This window comes from Rhinolophus sinicus, chromosome 11, assembly GCF_057876585.1.
Source record: "Rhinolophus sinicus isolate RSI-liver-muscle chromosome 11, RSI-T2T, whole genome shotgun sequence".
Classification (NCBI taxonomy): domain Eukaryota; kingdom Metazoa; phylum Chordata; class Mammalia; order Chiroptera; family Rhinolophidae; genus Rhinolophus; species Rhinolophus sinicus.
The window spans coordinates 11,745,599-11,766,373 of record NC_142511.1 but is presented as its reverse complement, the minus strand read 5'-3'; the positions used below and the strand labels follow the sequence as shown (position 1 = coordinate 11,766,373).

At 43.5% G+C, this 20,775-nt stretch overlaps 1 protein-coding gene across 1 annotated transcript in view; it reads right to left on the bottom strand.

Moving 5' to 3' along the window:
• RGSL1 (regulator of G protein signaling like 1) overlaps positions 1–20,775 on the bottom strand; it is an 88,700-nt gene that overhangs the window by 26,896 nt on the left and 41,029 nt on the right. Inside the window, exons 3-11 of the mRNA XM_074322193.2 lie at positions 18,405–18,531; positions 14,239–14,321; positions 11,954–12,028; positions 10,569–10,698; positions 7,628–7,732; positions 6,455–6,616; positions 4,448–5,415; positions 1,780–1,842; positions 1,125–1,347 (exon numbers count right to left, since the gene is read on the bottom strand). Of these exons, the coding sequence (XP_074178294.2) occupies positions 1,125–1,347; positions 1,780–1,842; positions 4,448–5,415; positions 6,455–6,616; positions 7,628–7,732; positions 10,569–10,698; positions 11,954–12,028; positions 14,239–14,321; positions 18,405–18,426 (1,831 nt within the window). The 5' untranslated portion in view covers positions 18,427–18,531. The remainder of the gene's footprint in view (positions 1–1,124; positions 1,348–1,779; positions 1,843–4,447; positions 5,416–6,454; positions 6,617–7,627; positions 7,733–10,568; positions 10,699–11,953; positions 12,029–14,238; positions 14,322–18,404; positions 18,532–20,775) is intronic.

Below are 20,775 nucleotides of genomic sequence, written 5' to 3'. Positions count from 1 at the left end.
CAGCATTTACAAAATGAAATAGAATAGAGAATATTAGAGTGCATCATCTTATGTAATAAGGACAAGTATTGGTTTGTGAAAACATTTTTCTCAGGGGTGTCCAAACTTTGTTCAACGTTTTTCACCAAGGGCCATATGCAGTGAAATACTCAAACAGCCGGGCCACTCACTCGAGGTGAAGTACGTATTGCCTCACCTGGTTTATTTAAGTCAACTAAATATATTTTTGGAATTTGCTGTGGGCCAATTAACAATGGATCATGGGCCGCAGTTGGCCCGCGGGCCGCAGTTTGGACACCCCTGATCTATATGCACATGCATATGTACAGGTATATGTGCCCTGAAGTCAAATGTATCTACTGTGGATTGAAGTTTGAGAAACACGGCATTACTCTGACTGCGTCAGCAAATAGCATTAGCTTGTTCACGTAGAATAATAGTGGCGAATATTTACCGGACTTGTACTATTGCCAAACATTGTGCTCATAGCTTTTCATAGCTGATCTCCAGTCATCTCACAACAAGCCTGTCATTTTTCCCAGTTTGCAGAGGAGAAAACTGGGGCTTAAAAAGAGATTAAATATATTGCTCAAGTTTACACAGACACTAGTAGAGCTAGGATATGACCCAGACCTCTGGGACAGCAGAGCCTGTGCCCCCTCACCACTGCCTGGGGGGCTGGTGTGTTATGTTGGGGGAGGACGGTAGCTGTCAAAAATATATTCACAAAAATGCTTTGGACCCGATTTTGGGGGATGAGTGGTGAGGTGGAACGAGCTTATCGGCTGCACGGAATAAAGTATTCAGTTCAGCTGTGGTGATGCTTTGGTGACCAGGAGTCTGGCCAAACTCGGTGCTCTGGCTCCCTTCACAGCCAGTAGGGGCCTCTGCACTCAGTCTGGATTCAGATCCTGGCTCTGCCACCTACTGTGTGACCTTGGGAAGGTCACTTATTCTCTCTGTCTCAGGCCTTACCTCATAGGTTATTTCGAAGATCAAATGAGGTCATCTTTGCGTTGCATGCAGCTGACACACAGTAGTAAATGATCACACAATGTTAAATATTAATCTTTCTCAGTTGCCTACGTGTAAGGGTCAAAAAAAACGGTGGCGATGGCCCTTACCTGCCAGAAACACTGGAGACTTCATTTCTACCCAGAGAGAGCCACCTTGCCTGAGGTCCTCGGTAGCGATCTTTTGCCACTGCATAGAATCCATTTCCTCCATGTTTGCCAAACCCTGGCTTAACTCCAGCGATTCCTCAAACCTCTTATAAAGAAGAATGTTCTCTTTTTTGCTTATAGACTCTCTTTTATGCCATTTGGTCCTGATGTACTTGGTTTGAGTCTAAGAGAAGTGGGCGGGGGGCAAGCAACATTTGCTACAGGAATTAGACCAGAGGCGAGATTTTTGTCACCACCTCCTCCTGTCACACCGACGTAGGCTGATCATTTTCAATTTGTTCAGAACCATTGCTCCCTGACACACCATTCCCCTTCCACTTCTAATGAAACCCATTTTCTATGAGGGAGAAATTCTATCTGAACGAAATGTCTTCAAAGTCATCGTATGCCCTTGAGTCTTTTTCCTTGAGAGCTTTATATTTAGAACTTCAGGGACCATGTCAACCTCCCCCCCCCCACCCCCCACCGGGTTGCCTCTAGGGAAAAAAAAACCCCAAATTTCATTTACTTTAACAAATAAAGCGTCTGAAAGAGCAGTTACTCTCTTTTCTCCCCTCAACCTCATGATTCCTCCCCAACTCAAAGCCCGTCCTACTGAAAAACTGAGAAACCAGTAGTCCTCTTCATCCAGGAACCCATCGTACCAGGGGCTGAGCATCTGAAAATCGAAGATGACGCAAGCGTCAGGGGGAGGTGCTCAGTTTGCTGCATCTCTCCTGCTAGTTTTATGGAGGAGAGTAGACTCCGGATTCCGGATTCTCTAATTTGGAAATATAATGGCACAGCAAACATTAGCTATGGCCAACCAGGGGGCGTTCCCTTGCCTTTCTGAATATGGCAGCTCAAGCCACCTCTCTTTGAATCTCAGAGAACAGCGATTGATATTTACTTAAGAAGAATACAACAGTTTACGGAAGGACATCTTTGTTCCCTTCCAAAGTACTGCCTCATTTGATTCTCAACATGGTCCTGAAAACCAACCATCTCCCACTTAATATTTCCCACATGAAGACCTTACCCACTTGTGAAGAATATTTCATTCCCTTCAAACAAACAAACAACAGTAACAATAACAGAAATCTATGAGTTGGTGCTTAGCTAGGTTTATATATCTGTTCTCTCACCGTCATTGATTGATTGATTGATTTGACAAATATGTTCTAATGTCTCCCACGTGCCAGCCACTGCGCTCATAGTTGGGAATACACAGATCCGTAGGCGACAACCTTGGTTCTCCAGGAGCCCCCTTTCTAGCATGGTGAAAGGCACGATGACACGTGCTACCAAAGAGGTGTGAACAAAGTGCTCTGGGAGCAGAGAGGAGGGAAATGAGTTTTCTTTTGAGTTCAGGAAACCCTGAAGATGAAGCCACAGGGAGAGGTGGAGGACAGGCCGTGGAGGACAGGCCGTGGAGGCCTTGTCAGTTTTAGCGAGGACTTTGAATTTTACTGGAGACAGAAAGCCTTCGGTTTTCAAGGTCCTCCCTGACTTCCTTTTACTAATTTTCAGTTAAATTACACAACTTGTGTTTTGGCAGAATCCCTGCGGCCGGCGTGGAAATGAGCCTGCTGAGGGGTAGGGACAGACCCAGATGCATCAGCGAGGCGGCCATTGCAGGAATCAGGCGAGATTCGATTTGGCTTGCACTAGAGTAGTTGTCACAGGCGAGGGGAGGAATGCTAGATTCCGGATATATTTTTAAGGTTGAACCAACAGGATTCACCAGTAGCTTAGACATGGGTGTGAAGCAGAGGCAAGTCACGGATGATACCCAGATTTTTCATCTGTGAAACCGTACGAGGCCAGTCTTACCTATCTACAAATACCTTCACTATCTTTGCTGAAAACCAAGGCCCAGGCACGGGGCTTTGCTGTGCGGATCTGCTCATCCAGGAAGCACAGCCCCAGTCTAAGCTTCTCGCCGCAAATGCCTCCACAGAGGGGCCTTTGGGCTTCCGTTACTCAAGAACTGTGCAAAGAAGAGCTTTGGCTGTGGATCCATTGGACTGATGTGGTCCTAAACCACCCAGATGTCCAAGCCTGGGTAATTATGGTGTAATGGAAATTGTGTTGGACTTAGACCCAAGTACTCCTGGGTTCTGACCCTGGTTCCTCTATTAGTCTGCTGTGTGCCTTTGGGCTAATCCCCTTACCCTCTCTGAGTCTCATTTTCCTCAACTGCATGACAGTAGCAACAACACTACCCTGTCTGCCTCTTGGAGTTGCTAAGACACCTCAAGGAGATAACGTGTGTGAATGTGCTCTATAAGGTAAATATATTATAATGCACTAAATAATTTGCTGTTTATATCCACTTGTCCCTTGACATCTACTCTCTACCCTTCTTCACCCTGCTCATGCCTTGGGAGATTAACCTGTACGGACCACATCGAGAGGTTCTCTTGATCTCTGGTGGGGTTGATCCAGTCAGGAATCTTGACAGAAGATGGACAAGCAGGAATAGAGTGAGCCTGGGGTATCTATTCCCCCGATCCCGCCCAGCCAGATCACTGTGAACTGGCTGTAACCTTCTACTGACAATTACAGCTCCTGCCAATGTTCCATTCCATACAGCTCTTTCTCTCCTGGTTCTGGTAACTAATCTCTCTCCTTAATTCCTCAGGCCTAGAAATGAAAGAGGTGACCCTCCCATAGTGGCCCTGGGGTATCTGCGCTGTCCTATGTGGTTTCCCTACTGTCATGCCCACTTCCTCGTCTGTAGTCCCTTTTATTGGGCTCTCTCATCTATTACTTGACTCTGCCATTTGTTTTCTGCCAAGATCTTGATACTATAGTCAAGCTAGGGGCCTTACTTCATGCGAGGCTTCAGGATAGTCTCATGCTTTTATCTAATGTGTTGGGATAAGAATAAACACTTTTCAACCGGTTATTTCCTTGATGGCTAGTCTAGGAAAAGAAGACCCTGCATTTCAATGCATAATGTTTAGGACAGAGTTATTGAGACTTCCCTCAATGGAACACTCTGAGGTTCATGGTTTTGGGAGACTCCACACAAGGGGGAATTGAAGAAGGAATAAAAGGGGGATACTGACCACTCCCCCACCTCCATTCTACTTTGGAGTTTCGGCTGGTTCTTGGGAATTTGTACAGCTTGCTCCTCAAAGATGAACCAACTCTTTACTATGTGAAGGAGTATATGGATGATTCTATCGTTAACTTAGCATAAATGACCAGATAGGATTTGGGGTCAGTCTTAACCTAATCTTCCAGATACTAACCCACTTTTGTGAGGCATCGCCTACCTGGCAGATCTCATTCTGGGCTCTGGGAATCCAGGGGTTCATAACCCCCAAAGGCAGCAGTGCCTTCAGGCCTTCAGTGGTTTGGGGTTTGAGTGGTAGGCAGGAACCCATCTGCTCATTCAGGTAGAGCTCACAGATTCGGTTGCCCATTATGTGCCGAAAGACGGCATTCCCACTCGTCTTATTAGCCACCAGGACTCTGAGGAAACGGTGCAGGTCCTGCCAGAGGTCCAGGAGTCGGATCTCCACTTTCAAATTCAGCTTCTTCAGGTGGTCCCGGAAGGGGCGGCCGGCACAGATGTCCGCACACAAGGCCCAGTGGGTGTGCCCCAAGGAAAGGTTTTGCTTGAGGGCCTTCTTGATTGTCATCTGGGGGGAGTGACTGATGATGGGGGTCGCAGTCCTGAGGTGGGTAGAGAGCTTTGTCTCAAAGAGGCCCTCCATGTGGAGGTGGCTTTTGGCTTTCATCTTCACATCGGACTTCCTGGCACAGAAAATATCCTTTTCCAGGGAATCGATTATTCTGTCCTTCGAAGAGGCCTCTTTCAGGGAAGCCATTTGTATAACCACCTTCTCCTGAGGACACATCTCCTGGGGGGACATAGTGTTGGCGTCTGGCTCGGTATCCAACTCTAGAGACCGAGAGTCATGATCTATCAACTGCCACATCTTCCATTTGCTCTTCCTGCTCGAGTACTGTTTCTGGGGGTGGTGGCATTTCTCGATGCTCATGTTCAGAGGGAGCCCCCCTACGTGGGTACAGCAAACACTGCACAGGCGAGTCTCGTATTCCTGCATCAGACCCTGGCATGACTCCTCCTTAGCTAAAGTCGTCTTGGCGTGGGTGTAAAAGTTGGGGAGCCAATAGCTCTGGAGTTTGAACACAGCCACTTTCTGCATGTTTTTCAGGGTCTCCCTCCTGGTGGTTGACTTGTTGGGATGCCAGGTGGTGAGGTTCAGGAGGGTCTCTGGAAAGAATACAGACAGATGAAGATGCAAATGATGTGGTGAGGCTTTTTTAATACTTCCAAATGTTTTTGTGGATTGCATTTCCTTCATGCCTCATGCAATCCAGGGGTGTGAAGAGGTCAAATATATCATGGACATGTTTTTAGGATTTGTTCAGCACAGAGTGACCCCCTTTTCTGATTACTTTCCTTCTTCCCCATAGAAATAAGTCATTTTACGGGATTCTTCAAGTTATTCTATAGACTATTGAACGTGATTATAAAGAAAAGCAAAAGGCACAAGAAAATGTGTTTAAGAACAGGACACGGGGAGCTCTGACTGGGATTTCTCAGGGTCAGATCTGACAGGAGGAAAGGGTTTGGACTGGATAAAGGAGTCCTTACTAGCCTTGATTTTAATGTCATCAGTACTCAATGATCTCTATGAATAGAGGAGAGTGTGACTGCTTCCAAAGAGCAAATCTTCTGGAACACATTTGTGTTTGGGTTAGCCATGCCTCCTCAGTAAATAATAAACAAACAAACAAACAAACAAATGTGGATGAACCTGATATTCTAGAGAAGAGGTCGGCAGGCCTTTGCTATAAAGGGCCAGCTAATAAATATTTTAAGCCTTATGGGCCACAGTCTCTGTTGCACAGTCTCCTTTAAAAATATAAAAAACATTCTTAGTTCATAGGCTACATGGACTTCAATTAGCCTGTGAGCTATGGTTTTTTTCTAGAAAAATCTCCCCAAAAGACAAGCCCAGAAGATGGAGAGCTGTTTAATTATCTTGTCCTAATTCCTCTTCATTCCATCCAGCCAACCATCCCTGGCAAGTAATCTCTCAGGAAGAGGCCCATACCAGCCTAAGGACAACTGGTCTCTCTCCTCCCTCCCCGGGTAGGGGTTGGGATTCCCACTGGCATCCTTGATACATAGAAGATGGAAAGGGTGGCAGTTTGCAAAGCAAGTGACTGAGGGCTATCAGACACCGGATTGTGTTTCTGGTTCCATGTCCCCGGGGCCCATCTCAGACACGCTGTACGGTTCTTACTGATATTCATGTTGCATAGAGTTGCCACCCGCGAGCCCTCCTGAAGATGGGTGGCCTTCAGCATGAGGAGGAGGGACAGGTAGTGGTCTCTGAGTTCCAGGTCCATCTCATCGATGCTCAGCATCTCCTCAGTGAGGATCCAGAAACCCACCAGCTCTTCACCTACAGATCGGACAGAGGAGGCACAGAGCTGCACCCCAAACCTTGCTGCTTCAGTGGTTGCACCTGAGTGTAGCAGCTGATCCCCTCACCCCAGCAGCCTGAGTTACTGCCTCAAACATCACCATTCGTCACTCCTGTGGGTGAAAGCACCGTCTCCAGAAATGTCCTAATGTGGGGGCAGATGGGAGGCCTGGGGAGAAAGGACAGAATGGATAGGAATCTTTTGTGACTTTTTTGGTTGTTGGAAAAGCTGTCACTTCAGGGGAAACTGCCAGACTCTGAGGATGGATCATGATACATTTGAGTTTTGTCCAAGAAGTAAAGACCAGAGGAAAAAGAACATTTCCTAGATCATGGACCCAGAGCAAACTGCAGAAAGACGCTGGAGCCAAAAGGTGCCAAAGCCTACATTCTCTGTGTCCCAACTTTGCCAGAGCTGAAGTCTTTGTGACAAACTGAAAGCTAGTTTGTCTAGTTCTTCCCTACTGGCTCCCTGGAGATCCAGGATTTCACCCTTAAACTCGGGCTTGTCTCTGGGTAAAACTTAATGTTGCCAAACTGGAGTGTCAGCCAGTGCCGGCTGCTGGCCTCCCCGCACTCCTCATCCCCTGGGACCAACAGAACAGAAAGCAGTGCATTCCAACCCTTTTGCTACAGGGATTTATTTATTGACTTGTTCCTCGTCTGTCTCCCCACCATCGTGGCAGCTTTGTGAAGCAGGGATGTAGGGCTCCTGTTCACCTTTGCATCCCCACCTACCAGCACAGTGGCTGCCAATAAACATTGTTGAATGAATGATGAATGAATGAATGAATGAATGGGACTCTGACTGCTTGTGCCCTAACTTATACTATGGATCCCAGTTTTCAAGACTCTACCCAAATTGCATTATAAAATATTTTTATAGTATTCACCATAGACATACATAACTGTCAATCAATGCTCAGGGGCACCCTGGAAGCCCCTGGAAGCTGAGAACTTGCAAAGGCCCCAGGAACTCTAAGAACCCACCTGCAGTGCCCTTGAGGTAGGTGCAGAAGCGCCACATCCCTCTGACCCCGCCAATGCATTTCTGGAGGAGCCACTGGTCTGCCTTTACCCATCTCATCATCTTGGCTGCCAGGAAAAGTCCATGGTAAGAGAGAGACAGTGAGCTCTACCTCTCAGCATTGCATACAGTCAGACCCCGATTCGCTCGGTGTGAGCGAGGAAACTGGTGTCCAGTTAGATGAGTTGGGTCCTGATTGTGCGGTACTTTTTATTATTATTATCATCATCATCATCATCATCATTATTATTAGTTTCAGGTGTACAAAGCTATGTAATAGACATTTACACCCCTCACAAAGTGATAACCCCCCTAATCTACTACCCCTCTGACGTCATATATAACTGGTACAATACAATCGACTCTATTCCCTATGCTGTACTTCACATCCCATGACCATGTATATATATATTAAATATATATATATATTTAATTATAGTTGACATTCAACATTATTCTACTTCAGCTTCATGTGTACAATGCAGTGGTCAGGCATCTACACAATCTATGAAGTGATCCCTCTGATAAGTCCAGTACCCATCTGACACCCTACAAAATCTTTACGTTATTGATTATATTCCCCATACTGTATTTCACATCCCCGTGACTATTTTGTGACTACCAAATTTGTACTTTCTAATCCCTTCACCTTCTCCCCAATCCCCCAACCCTCTCCCATCTAGCAACCATCAGTTTTTTTTCTCTATATCTCTGAGTCTAATTTGTTTTGTTCATTCATTTATTGTTCTTTAGATTCCACATATAAGTGAGATCATATGGTATTTATCTTTCTCAGTCTGCCTTATTTCATTTAATGTAATATTCTCTAGGTTCATCCATGTTGTTGCAAATAGTAAGATTTCATTATTTTTTATGGCCGAGTAATACTCCATTGTATAAATGTACCACATTTTCTTTATCCAGTCATCTATTGATGGGCATTTCAGTTGTTTCCACATCTTGGCTATCATGAATAGCACTGTAATAAACATAGGGGTGCACATATTTTTTCGAATTAGTGTTTTGGATTTCTTTGGGTAAATACCCAGGAATGGAATTTCTGTGTCATAAGGTGGTTCTATTTTTGATTTTTTGAGGAACCTCCATACTGTTTTCCATAGTGGTCGCACCAATCTGCAATCCTACCAACAGTGTATGAGGGTTCCCTTTTCTCCACATCCTCGTCAACACTTGTTGTTTGTTGATTTATTGATGATAGCCAGTCTGACAGGGGTGAGGTGGTATCTCATTGTCGTTCTTATTTGCATTTCTCTAATGATTAGTGATGTTGAGCATCTTCTCATATGTCTGTTTGCCATATGTATGTCCTCTTTAGAGAAATGTCGCTTCATGTCCTCTGCCCATTTTTTAATTTTTTTTTTATATTGAGTTGTATGAGCTTTTTATGAATTTTGGATATTGACCCCTTATCTGATGTATCATTGGCAAATGTCTTCTCCCATTAAATAGGATATCTTTTTGTTTTATTGCTGGTTTCCTTTGCTGTGAACAAACTTTTTAGTTTGATGTAATAGTGTGGTACTTTTGAAGCTAGGCACTGGGCTCTCTAGTGACATGCAGCAAATGACATGCGAGGGACCCACAAGCACACGTACAATCCCCAGGTGAAAAACACCCTCCCACCAAGGCCTCTTGCCTTCTACAGTCCCCACATGACAGTGATTTTGCCAATCCAATGTTCCCAACACATATATTGCAGGTGGAGGACAAGCAGCAGGTGATTTGTTATCACATTTCATTCAGTGGGATCTCCTGAATCTTAACTTTCCCTGGGCGGAACACATTTAGTTTCCTTTGGTTGGTTGAGCTGAAAGTCAAATTATCAATTTAACTCTAGACGGAAATTTTATTCACTCATTCTTTCAACAAATATTTATTACACGCCTACTAATTGTCAAGTACCATTGTAAGTGTTTGAGATACATCAGCAAACAGAACAAAAATCCCTGCCCTCAAGGAGCTAATATTCTAGTGAAGAAAACACACAATAAACAATAAGCATAATAATTACACTATCTAGTAAAGTTGAAGGTTATAAGCACTATAGAAAATAGTGAAAAAATAGAGTAGGGTAAACGGGGTTGGGAGTATGAGGGCAGTGGTTGGACGAGTGGGCATTAGGGTCATCAGGGTAGGCTTCATGGAAGAGGTGAGGTCTTCACAGCGATTTGAGGGGATGAGAGAGGGAGCCAATGTGGATATATGGAGAAAGAGGCTTCCAGGCAAACAGCCAGTACAAAGCCTTGGAATGGGAATGTGTCCAGTATGTCTGAGGAAGTCAAGAAGGCCAGTGTGGCTGGAATGGAGTGAGCCAAGAGGGAAGTAGAGAAGAGGTGGTCAGAAAGGAAATGGAGCCAGGTCTCTAGGACCTTGAAGGCCATTGCAGGGGTGCTGGATTTCCCACTGAGATAGGAGCCATTGGTGTGGGGGTTGAGGGCCGTGAGCAGAGTATTGGCATGATCTGACTTAAATTTTAAAAGGCTCACATGGCTGCTATGAGCAGCAGAACCAGAACAGAAGCAAGGAGTCTAAGAGATGATTTCAGTAGCCAGGTGAGAAATGACAGTGGCTTAGACCAGGTGGTAGTAATGATGGTGGAGCGATATGTTTGATTCTGGATATGTGTCAGGCAATTTTCTCAGGTGCTATGGCCACCATTAACTCTCTCATTTCTGGCTGCAATGAGACAAATAGCCAGCCCTTCTGACTCTTGCTTATTGATCTAGGTATCAATATTTCAGCCTAAGATGTCACCTATTGACACAACACAGGCTGAACCACCTGCGTGTCTAAGGCTACAAAGATGGCGAGTCTTTGTACCTTACTGTATTGCTATGCAACCTGGCTTCCCATATTTCTCCACAGGTACAACCCCATGCTTACCTCCTTCTGGGGAATTAACGAAACTGAGGAGCTCCTGACAGAGAATGTAATGGAAACACAAGTTGGTTTTACAGAAGAAAGGTAACCGGTATTTTTCCAACCAGGTCAACAATCCTTTGTACTTTGCAATCTAGAGTCCAAAGAAAATAGGAAAAGAAAACAGAAACGGAACTGAACTGCTAATAAATTCAACTGAGCAAGAGGCAGTAAATAACCTCACACTCACAGGACCTGGCCCAGAGGAGAAACGTGTTGATTGAAAATAGTATGTAAGGGGAGTGGAGACAGGCTGAGTCTCCCAAAGGAGTGAATGGATTGGTAGGAAAGAACAGCATTGGTCTTCTGTCAAAAAAAAATCTTCCTTACTCCTGGGCGAAATTTTTTTTTAAAAAGACCTAAGTCTTGCGTCATAGAAGAGAAGCAGAAAAGGTTTGGGTCTGTGGTGTCAAGTGATAACTCTATGAGACTTGCTTCTTTGTGAGCACACATCATTTTTCACAGGCTCCCACATCAACTACACAACATGTACAAAAACCCACACATAACATCCTTTAGAATATGGGATGGATCCCTGAGAGATTGAAACCACCAGAGAAGGGAGGGGGAAAAAATTAAATTCCTAAGTTTCAGAGTTCTCCACGGGAAACCAGATATAAGAACCAGAGCGGAGTGTCTTTCTCAGCTTTCCAGATTCCAGAGAAAAACAAAGCCTTGTTGTGAGCAGGGCTTACGGTGATCTTTCTGATGCCATATGACATGGGTAGGGAATGTGGAAGCCATTTGTAAATCTCGGGTCTACACAGTGGCCAAGGAGAACAGGAAGGGGGAGAAGGAGAGGAGAAAGACAATCAATGGACACAGACAAGGAAGAAACATTTAAAGAGAAAGACAGTGTCTGGAGGAGAATGGTCGAGTAATCATTAGGAATTGCAGAGTGGCATCTTACTTTGAGCTATACCTTACAAGACAAAATAATCACTACGTGGCCCAGGGGCTGCCACTTCCGATGCCACCGCCATGGCAGGCGTTGCCAATCCATTCCCAGACTCTTTCTGGTTTAGGTGTGGCCTCAGGGTTCTTTTCAACACAATGCTCCAAGCATCTACTACCCAACAGTCACAGTGGGCATGAGAAATGAATCCCATTTGCTAACTGTGGATTAGAATATAAAGGGAAGATTTCACGAGCTTTGCTTGCCCAAGTGGTAAAAATGCAAAAAGGAGACATGTCTACCTGGCTTGATACTGTTTGTTCTATGTGCTTCGTTTATAGTTTCTTCCATCGTCCTCCTCTGGGCCTCTCCTCCTCCCTCTCCCAATCTCACTTCAAATTCTGCTCCCTCTTCCTCTACCCCAAACCCTCTGCCATTCAAGAATCTTACTCACCATGTCATGAGGTATTTCTGGCCACAAGCTCCACTGTGCATTTTCAACTGTGTAAAATGGTGTCTGACCAAAGACCTGAAAAACAAAGCTAGGAAACAGCTGAAGGGGTAGAGCTTCCCTTCACAAACATGTCACGTTCCATCTGCAGCCACAGGGGAAGAAAGGTTCCGTGGCTTTCCTAGTTCAAGTGACATCAATTCTTAAATTTATTCCACTGAATCAACTTGCTTTGCTTAAAAACACCCAAAATAGACTAAATTGCAAGATTCATTTTATTTGGCTCTGCCCTGTCCTGACCTGGGCGTTACCTTGCCTGTGTGTGCAAAGGCCAAAGCCGATGATATTATAAGGTGTTTACTTCGTGTGTTGCATTATTCATTTCTCCGTGGACTTAGAGAGCCAGAGTAAAGGCCTAAAACCCTTTCATAAAGAGAAATAGCTCTGGATTTGTCTACACTCTTGAGGTGGAGAAAGCAGAGAAGACTGAGGATATGAAGATTAGGGGTACAAATTACTTATGGGGGCATTAAGTGGGTCCAACACTGATAGATAATTCTAGGCTACTGTTCTCTTCTGTCATGGAGGCCTCTTCCTCCTTCCTTTTCTGACCATGTTGCTGGCACCACTATCTACCCAGGCACTCAAGCCTGTTACCCCAGTCCCCTCCCTTTTTGTTACCACCTCTCCCCGACATTCGAACAGTGACAAGGTCCTGTATTTTGCTTTGTAAAAAACTCTCTTATTTGTCTCCTCCTCATCACCTTTTTCCATTAGATCCTTATCACCTCCCACTTGGACTGTTGAGACAATCTCCTAACGGGTCTCCCTGCCTCCACCGTGGTCCCCTGACAGCCGCACTCACCGCCAGACTCCTGCATAAATGAATTTCCTCAAATGAAAGTCCAATCATGAAGGGTATGTAAAACCCTTCATTGGTTCTCTGTCGCCTTCAGGATGACATCCAAACGTCTAAGCAGCCTGCCTGCTGCTCTCCAAGGCCTGGCTTAGCCTGCCTGTGCAGCCTTGTTTCTTGCTCTCGCAACAGTTGTCTGCCTCTCACAGTTTTCTTCAGCCTTACAGAGTTATGTACGGTTTCCCCCAAAGTGCCATAGGATTGGATTCCTTGCTGCCTTGACCTGGTCTGTTCTATCTGTAATGCTTTTGCTTCTCTTGCTACCCAACTCCTCAGTCTTTCCCGCCTACTTCTTTACCCACATTCTCGCGCCTCTTCTCAAATACCTAGTCTTCCTTCAAGACTTGGCTTCTGTCACCTCTTCTCTGAAGCCTTCCCTGACTCTTTCAGGTAGGAGTGGCCTCTCCCTCCAAACCTGCTAGAGACTTCTGTCATGTCACTCTTAAATATCGGTCTCTGGTATTTGACTGGCAGTTCCTTGAGGACAAAGATGATATCATTAATATTCGTGTCCCAGTGCTAAACCCAGTGGCTAGCACAAAGTGACTACTCAAAGAGTGTTTGTGGGATAATAGAGTGTTTTTCGTCAGTTGTAGAAAATGACACCTTTTGACAGGTGGCAGTCCATGGAAAAGGGTGCCCTGAAACGAGCCACAATTTATAAGGCACTCATGTTAAGATATAACCAAAGATGTAATAAAAAAATATACATGATTAGTCTAGATTTGGGTTTAAAGAATATTTTGATGTTTTTTGGGTTATTTTCGCTGTATATATAGAGAAAATATATCGGTTTGGTTCCAGGGAATAACTCAGTAATTGTTACGTGCTAAACACTTGGTGAGAGGGGCTAGAGCACGCTGAATAACCCACAGTCCCTGTGCAGCAGGAATTTACGATCTCACCCTCCAGTGGGGGAGACACACACATAAAGAACAAGAGCTGCAAAGTGCTAAGGGGCACAGACGGAGGGAGAAGTAAGCTTGATTGGGAGGACCTAGGAATTCCTCAGGAGAACAGGATTTAAGGAGAAAAATGGTTAAAACATTAGTAGGTGGAACTGTGGAAACTAAGAACACTGCCAAGGAGAGGTGCAGAGGTGGGAGGATGCCAGGTGGACCCGCCAGGTGGGGCACTGGGTCCCAGCAGAGCGGGTGATGGGCCCGCAAAGGCAGTTTAAGAGGCTGGGGATTTGGGATAATGGCAAGTTCCTAGAGATTTTAGAGGAGACTCAGAGTCATGTTTGCTCAAATTGAAATAGTTTTGATTTGGTGAGGAGTTTATTTATTTATTTCTAAAAGGCGCTCAGCTCAGTGAGAGTCACAATTCAACTATTGATGAAACATGTACATTTAAGTCTGAGAATGCTTACCGGGAGAGAAAGAAATGTGTTGAAAAAATCGGCAAAGATTTCATCCTCTAGCAGAATTATGAGATTTGTAGATCTGATTATCTCTATATGAGGAGGGAAAAAAACACACAAAAAACTCTCATGAACCAGGATTGCACTCAGAACGAGAAAATGAAGCAATTGAGCGGGTCATTTCCCATGGCCAAATCTCAGCATGGGTCATTTATCTCGATTTCTCCCCCTCTCCAGAACTCTCCTTTGCAATATCACTCTGCAAACACACCCTCAGCTGTGGGGGGCTCACTGTCTCACAGGGTGGCCCATCCCATTTATGAAGATATGCAATGTTTAGAAAGATTTTTCCTACTATGAACTGCCTTCCTTTTTCTTCTTTCCATTTATAGAAATTCTGCCCTCTGAAGCTTGACAGAATTCTTCTAAGTCCTCCTAAGTGGGACAACGCTCCCGTATTTATAAAGACATCACAGCCTTTTGCTTACCACCAACTCCTCAGGCTAATTAATCACTATGCAATTCTTTAACCACTCCTCGCATGGCCTCCCTGCCAGCTGGTTCCTCTCTTGTTGGCTGGAGTGGCACCCACAACTCAAACACTCTGCACGCTCCCCAGGGAAGAGCACAAGCTACTACTGCCTGTATTTTCTTGTGGCCAGAAATGGGGTTAGCTTTGGGTAGTCTTTCATTATCCTATTAATTCCATCATCCTTTATTTATGCAGTCCCTTTTCAGAAACCAAGGGCAGGCATCTACATGTATTCCGATCAGATTTCAACTTGTTGGTTTGGGCCCAATATTAGAGCCCAACAACAGCTTTTCTGAATATTGATTTGGTCCTGCAACGTATTTCTTATTCCCCTCAGGCTTGATCGTTGTGCTACTTGAGTTTTTCTGAGGAGATAAATGTTGAATGTCACAAAGCCAAGCATGGAGACCACAGGGGGACTAGGTGAAGCCTGCAAGTTAACTCTAGTTCACTTTCCATGCTCTTAGAGCACAATGTTCAATTAGTGAATAATAAGCTAATTGTTTTATCAATGGCCCAACATTTCCCCAACATACCCAGGGTTATAATAAAAGACTCACAAAATAAGCAACCTAAATACTACACATTAGTCCTATCTGTCAGTCTAGTCAAACGTCGGATGTGACTAATAAGTGCCACTCACAGGTCATTATGATAATCTAAGCCAACTAAGCAAGTCTCCTTCACTTTTCCTGATGACACCTGGTGGTGACTGTCTTTGTGTAAAAGAAATAGAAACCCAGACAATCAAACACAGTTGTAACAGAGCTGATATCAGTTCTTGCCGTCTGTTCCACAGATATCTACTTTTTTTTTTCCTGCTGTCTATAGTTATACATTTTTCTGTGTTTTTCTGTTTGGTTTTTTTTTTTTCTGTCTCCCTCCTCAGCCTTTTGCTCTTCTTATTATAAGCATTCCCTGGTTTTATGCCTCATGGATGATCCCAAAATCTCTTTTTAGTCCAGACATCTTTCCTTGGTTCCAGTTCTAAATATCCAAGGAGCTCTGGGACATCTCCATATAGATATCCACCAGCACTTTCATCTCAGCATTTTCAAAGCTGATCTGATCTTTTTTTTTTCTTTCCAACCTGCTCCTTTTCCTGTATCCCCAAGTTCAGTTCATGGGACCACAACTCATTCGATTATTACACCAGAAACCAGAAAGTCGTCTCTGATTCCTCTCTTTCTCTCTGGTCCTCTCTCTCGCCAATACTCCCATGTGCAACGGAGGGCTGTGCTCCTGTGGTTTCTCCTTCTACACACCTCTGGACTCTGTCCTCTCTTCCCCATCCATAAGTCACTCCCTTATCTCAGACCTCTGTCATCTCTCATCTGACTATTACATCAGTGTCTTAAAATGGCCTCCCTAGCTCCAGCCTCTTTCCTTCCCAAGCACTCTCCACTCACGGCCACCATAATCTTTTGATGCTATTATTGTTAAAAACCCTTTAAAGACTTTTCAAGGTCCATCGAAGTCCAAACGCCTTAGTACAGTACCTGAGGCTTCGCCAGATCTGGCTTTTGAGTTCCCTGCCAGGCTCATTTCCCAGCACCCCACGCTGTGCTGGTTCCTGTTTACCAGCCAAGACACTGCCCGCTCTTACTCAAGTTATATACTCTCATTTCCAACCTCCATGGCTTTGTTCTTGCATTTCCACTGCCTGAAATGTCCTCTCAACCCCAGTCAGCTTCACAAATTACTAGTCAACCATCAAGAACCAATTTACATAAAATCTTCAAGGGGAACCAAGCATGGTAGAATCTACGGCAATGGTAAAATTGATCACTCTCCCCCCCTCCCCCACACTATCATGTACATCTCCCATCATTATAACTACAAGTCACTGTTTTCATCCATTGATGTATCTGTCTTCCCCACCAGACTGAACTCTATGACAGGAGGAACCTGGCCTTTTCATCGTTCTTCCTCTAGGCACTAAAAGGGTTTATATAATGTCTAAGTTCTATAGATGTTGAATGAATTGTTCTTTCAAGAGAAGATCTTCAACCTTTTGGGCTTTTGTTGGTTGGTCATTCACAGAGCCTGGCATGGATTTGTTTAATAAGATGTTTAAGACATCTGAGTACAGGAAAGTAGAATTTGGCAGAAATTTCCCAATTGATTGTGTTCCACAGCTACACACACTGCTGGTAATAAAGGGCTCAACTCTGACAGGGCTTGCCATTAACGAGCGAGTCTTCATGGGGTCTAGGAACAAGGCTCTCCACTACCTCCCTTTCCTCATCCTACTGGTTCTTCATTCCTATTTTTCCATTCCCATCTGTTCTGCCTTCAAACTTCCCAATAAGTTGGGAAGGCTTTCAACACTCTTCCCACACAATAATAATACTGACTTGGGAACAAAAGAAATCCTTGGATAACCCCAAACCTCACACTAGACTTCCCCCTGAACGAGGTGTGGCACGCGATGATGTGAGCTGCATTTTACTTCCTCCCTCTTAGTTGCCCTTAGTTGTCATATGAGCGGGGTCCTATCTTATCCTCATAGATATGGCGGCATAAGGTGGGGGTGGAGGTGGGGACAAGAAGAGACAAAGAAAACAAAGGGCATGAGTCACAGAAGAGCCACATGTGGTGTCCCCAAATGACTCACTGGGAAGATGAGTGGTCTGCCTTGTTTGGGAGGCTCAAAGCCTCCGAGCCCCCTCTCAGACTCACCGACATCGTTCATATTGCCGAGCTCTTCCTGTCACTGTGACTGATTTGGGGCAGAATTACCCGCAGTCAACAGAACCCCATTCCTTGTGAATGCGCAGTGACACCGCCTCTAAGGGGTTCCAGATTCCATCAGTCTTTACATTCCCTGATCTCCTGGATCCCTTTCAACCTACCAGACTCTTCCTATACTTAGGCCCGTAGTCCATACTATTTTATATGCACTGAGAGGTTCTTTATAATTGTTGTCCAAATATAAATCCCAAGTTTAAGTTCTGTCTCTTTAATTTGACTTTATGCTTTGGGAAACGAGGGATCTGTTCATTTCTTTCTAATGTATCTTTTGGAGGTAATATCCTTCTAGAAAGTTAACTAGTACTCAATGAATATTTAATAACTTGACTTTTCTTTCAGATAAGCTGGCAAAGTCAACCTAAAATCCAATTTTGTTTTCCACCCCTTCTCTTCCATCCCAGATAGTTTCCTCTGGTTGGCTGTGGATTACTTCATTTTCCATTGACTTTGAAAAGGGGCAGAATAAACAATAGCTGAGTGCCTTCAATGAAATTAGAGTAGGTATTTATACTTTGTGCTCATTCAATTCATCCCTGCAAAATGGAAGTTACTATTACCTCCTTTCCACTGAAAGATAGTAAATGCAGCAGAGATTCGCCCCTGCCTATTTGATTCAAGAGCCCATGTCATTTCAAATATGCCAGTAAATCACATGAAAACTTTCTTTTCACATGAAAAGAGCATTTTAATGGACTTAACATTTAAATCTCTTGGACTTCCTCACAATAATCTAATTTTCTCTGTAATTCCTCCCACCACTTCTTGTGTGTATCCTTATATGTTTAATTATACTTACTTTCCCACAGATGTTATAAAAGAAGAAATAAACAATATCTATACGGAAAGGAGCTATTTAAAAAAAGGTATCCCACATATCTAAGAATTTTACCTGAAGACAGAAACAAAGCCATTTAATATTTTCATCAAATCATAGGATATATAACTGGAGATTTTCTGTGACCAATTCTGACCAAAATTTTTCTAATCCAGGTCAGGCCTCCATTCTTCTAGTCACTCTAGAAAAAATAGAAGCAATTATAGGAAAGAAGTTATATATGTCTTCCATTTTAATTTTTCTCAAGATGATACAGTGTTAGTTAACTGGGCCAGGATTAGTTAATGGGTTATCATGACCAGCTCAAAGAAAAGACCTGAAAATGTCTTATCCACAGAGAAATAGTCCTAGAAATGAAGAACAACCATAAATGACAAGGAGACAACATTTTGCAGAATATTTCCCATTTACCAAGGCCTACAACACCTGTTGAAAGCTGGAAATTTGGAACTCAGCATGAGTGGCTCACAGAGCATGACTTGTAGCAAGATGTTCAGAATATTTTAACATGGAAATTAACTTCTGTTATTCGTTTTTTATTAACTTAAACAGTCTTGAAGATTAAGTTCTTGTTCACTTCAAAAATACGTCCATCGTTTTTGGTTAGTCCAGGCTTTGGGTCTGATATACTACATTTGGGTCCCTTCTTGCAATGTCATAGGATGTATGTAAATGAGCCCAAAGAGGGAGTTGGACACTGATTACGTAAGGGTTAAGTGCCCTCAGTGGGGTTTTGTGTTGTTTTATATTGTCTTGGTGTCTCTAACCACCCTTCCTATTTGGGGTAAAATATTATTGTGTGAGTCTCCCAACTATGGATGCCAGAGGGGGCCAGGCAGTCCCTCTCCCTGCCCTGGCAGCAGGGACATGGACACCTGTCCTAGACTCAGCAAGCAGACCCTCCCCAGAACTTTTCGTCTTGAAAGGGTGACTGAAAGCTCAGGGGAAATGAGAGATTATACACAGTGGTGTCTATGACGACACATGGTCAGTGCTGGTGGTACCAGCAGTAGTGACACAGCAGCGGGGACAGCCACAGTGCTGAAAGAAGATGCTGTCATTGAACACGAGCATGATTTCAAAGGGAGGTGGTACTAACTACCAAAGACAAAGTCTATGTAGCTATCACAATAGCAGCTATGGTAATGTAGATATCAGGATGACCCAATCCACATCCTGTGCTGTGGCTATTCATTACAAGGTCCCTTGGAAAAAGAATGTGTGGACAGTCCACTAAGAGTCTACTTGAGAATAGAAGCTCCACGGTGGCTGGGATTGTTGAGTATTTTATTCAGTGACACAGCCTGAAATTCTAGAGCAGTTTCTGTCCCATGGAAGTGCTCGATCAATATTTGTTAAGTGAATGAATGAACATGAATAGGAGGCTATAATGAGCCATCATGGGAGAATATCAGGTCCTTCACCCTATTTTCAGTCCTGAGTCTCACCTAGAAGCTCTTAAATAAAGTTTTAAAAAAATTAAAATTAAAAAAAAAAAAAAAAGCATTTTGCCCTTTAGGAGTACCTTGCAGTATTTTTGCAAGTATTTATTGTGACTCTTCTTCCTAATCTTTGTCAAAGAGATCTGGTGCCAATTCCAGGGTAATTGGGATAAGGGAGATGCCCAGAGTTTTGGGAAATCATTGGGTGCTGGATCTGATGCAACACGTAGTAAGCATCAGAGCTGACATGTGAACACAGGTCTAATTCAAACACCATTTTAAGTCCTTACGAGAATTTTCATTAGGTTTGTAAATATGCCTTGTTAGGTATTTAAAGTATTTAAAAGAATCATATCTTAAATTCATAATATCCAATGTCTAAGGAATTTTAATTCACAAAATATGGAAAACTTGATTTATCAAATGTATGATTTCATTCAAAAATAATGAACAAGTGGAACAACTTTAAATAAAATTGCTACATTATCAATAATTCTATGTGTCAAGTTTAAAAGCTCAATAATTAGTTTTTTAAATGTCTGCTATGATATATTGAATATTGATTATAATCCAAACAACCGCATTTTTGTTGTTGTTGGCAGAAGGTTCCCTCTCAATTAATAAGAGACCATTAATAATCCTCAGCCTTCAAAATGAAAAGAAAACGATCAAACTTTCCATAAAGCAATTTTGAGTACAGGAACTTATAAGATTTCAGAATGCCTGCTCTGAGCTCCTCTAACAAACTCTTATTATTCTCCAAAACCCAGATCAGAATTTAACCTACATTTCATCTGTGCTTCACCTATAATAGATTCTTTATTTACTCATTCACGAACCATTTACTGCCTGCTTATTACGTGATGCGCTAAAAAGAGCTTTTTGATAATTTTCATAAAATTACTAAAAAGCAACCATTTTAGCTCAAGGGGCATTTTGACACTGTTGTGTTTTTGAGATACACACACATATCTACCTACCTA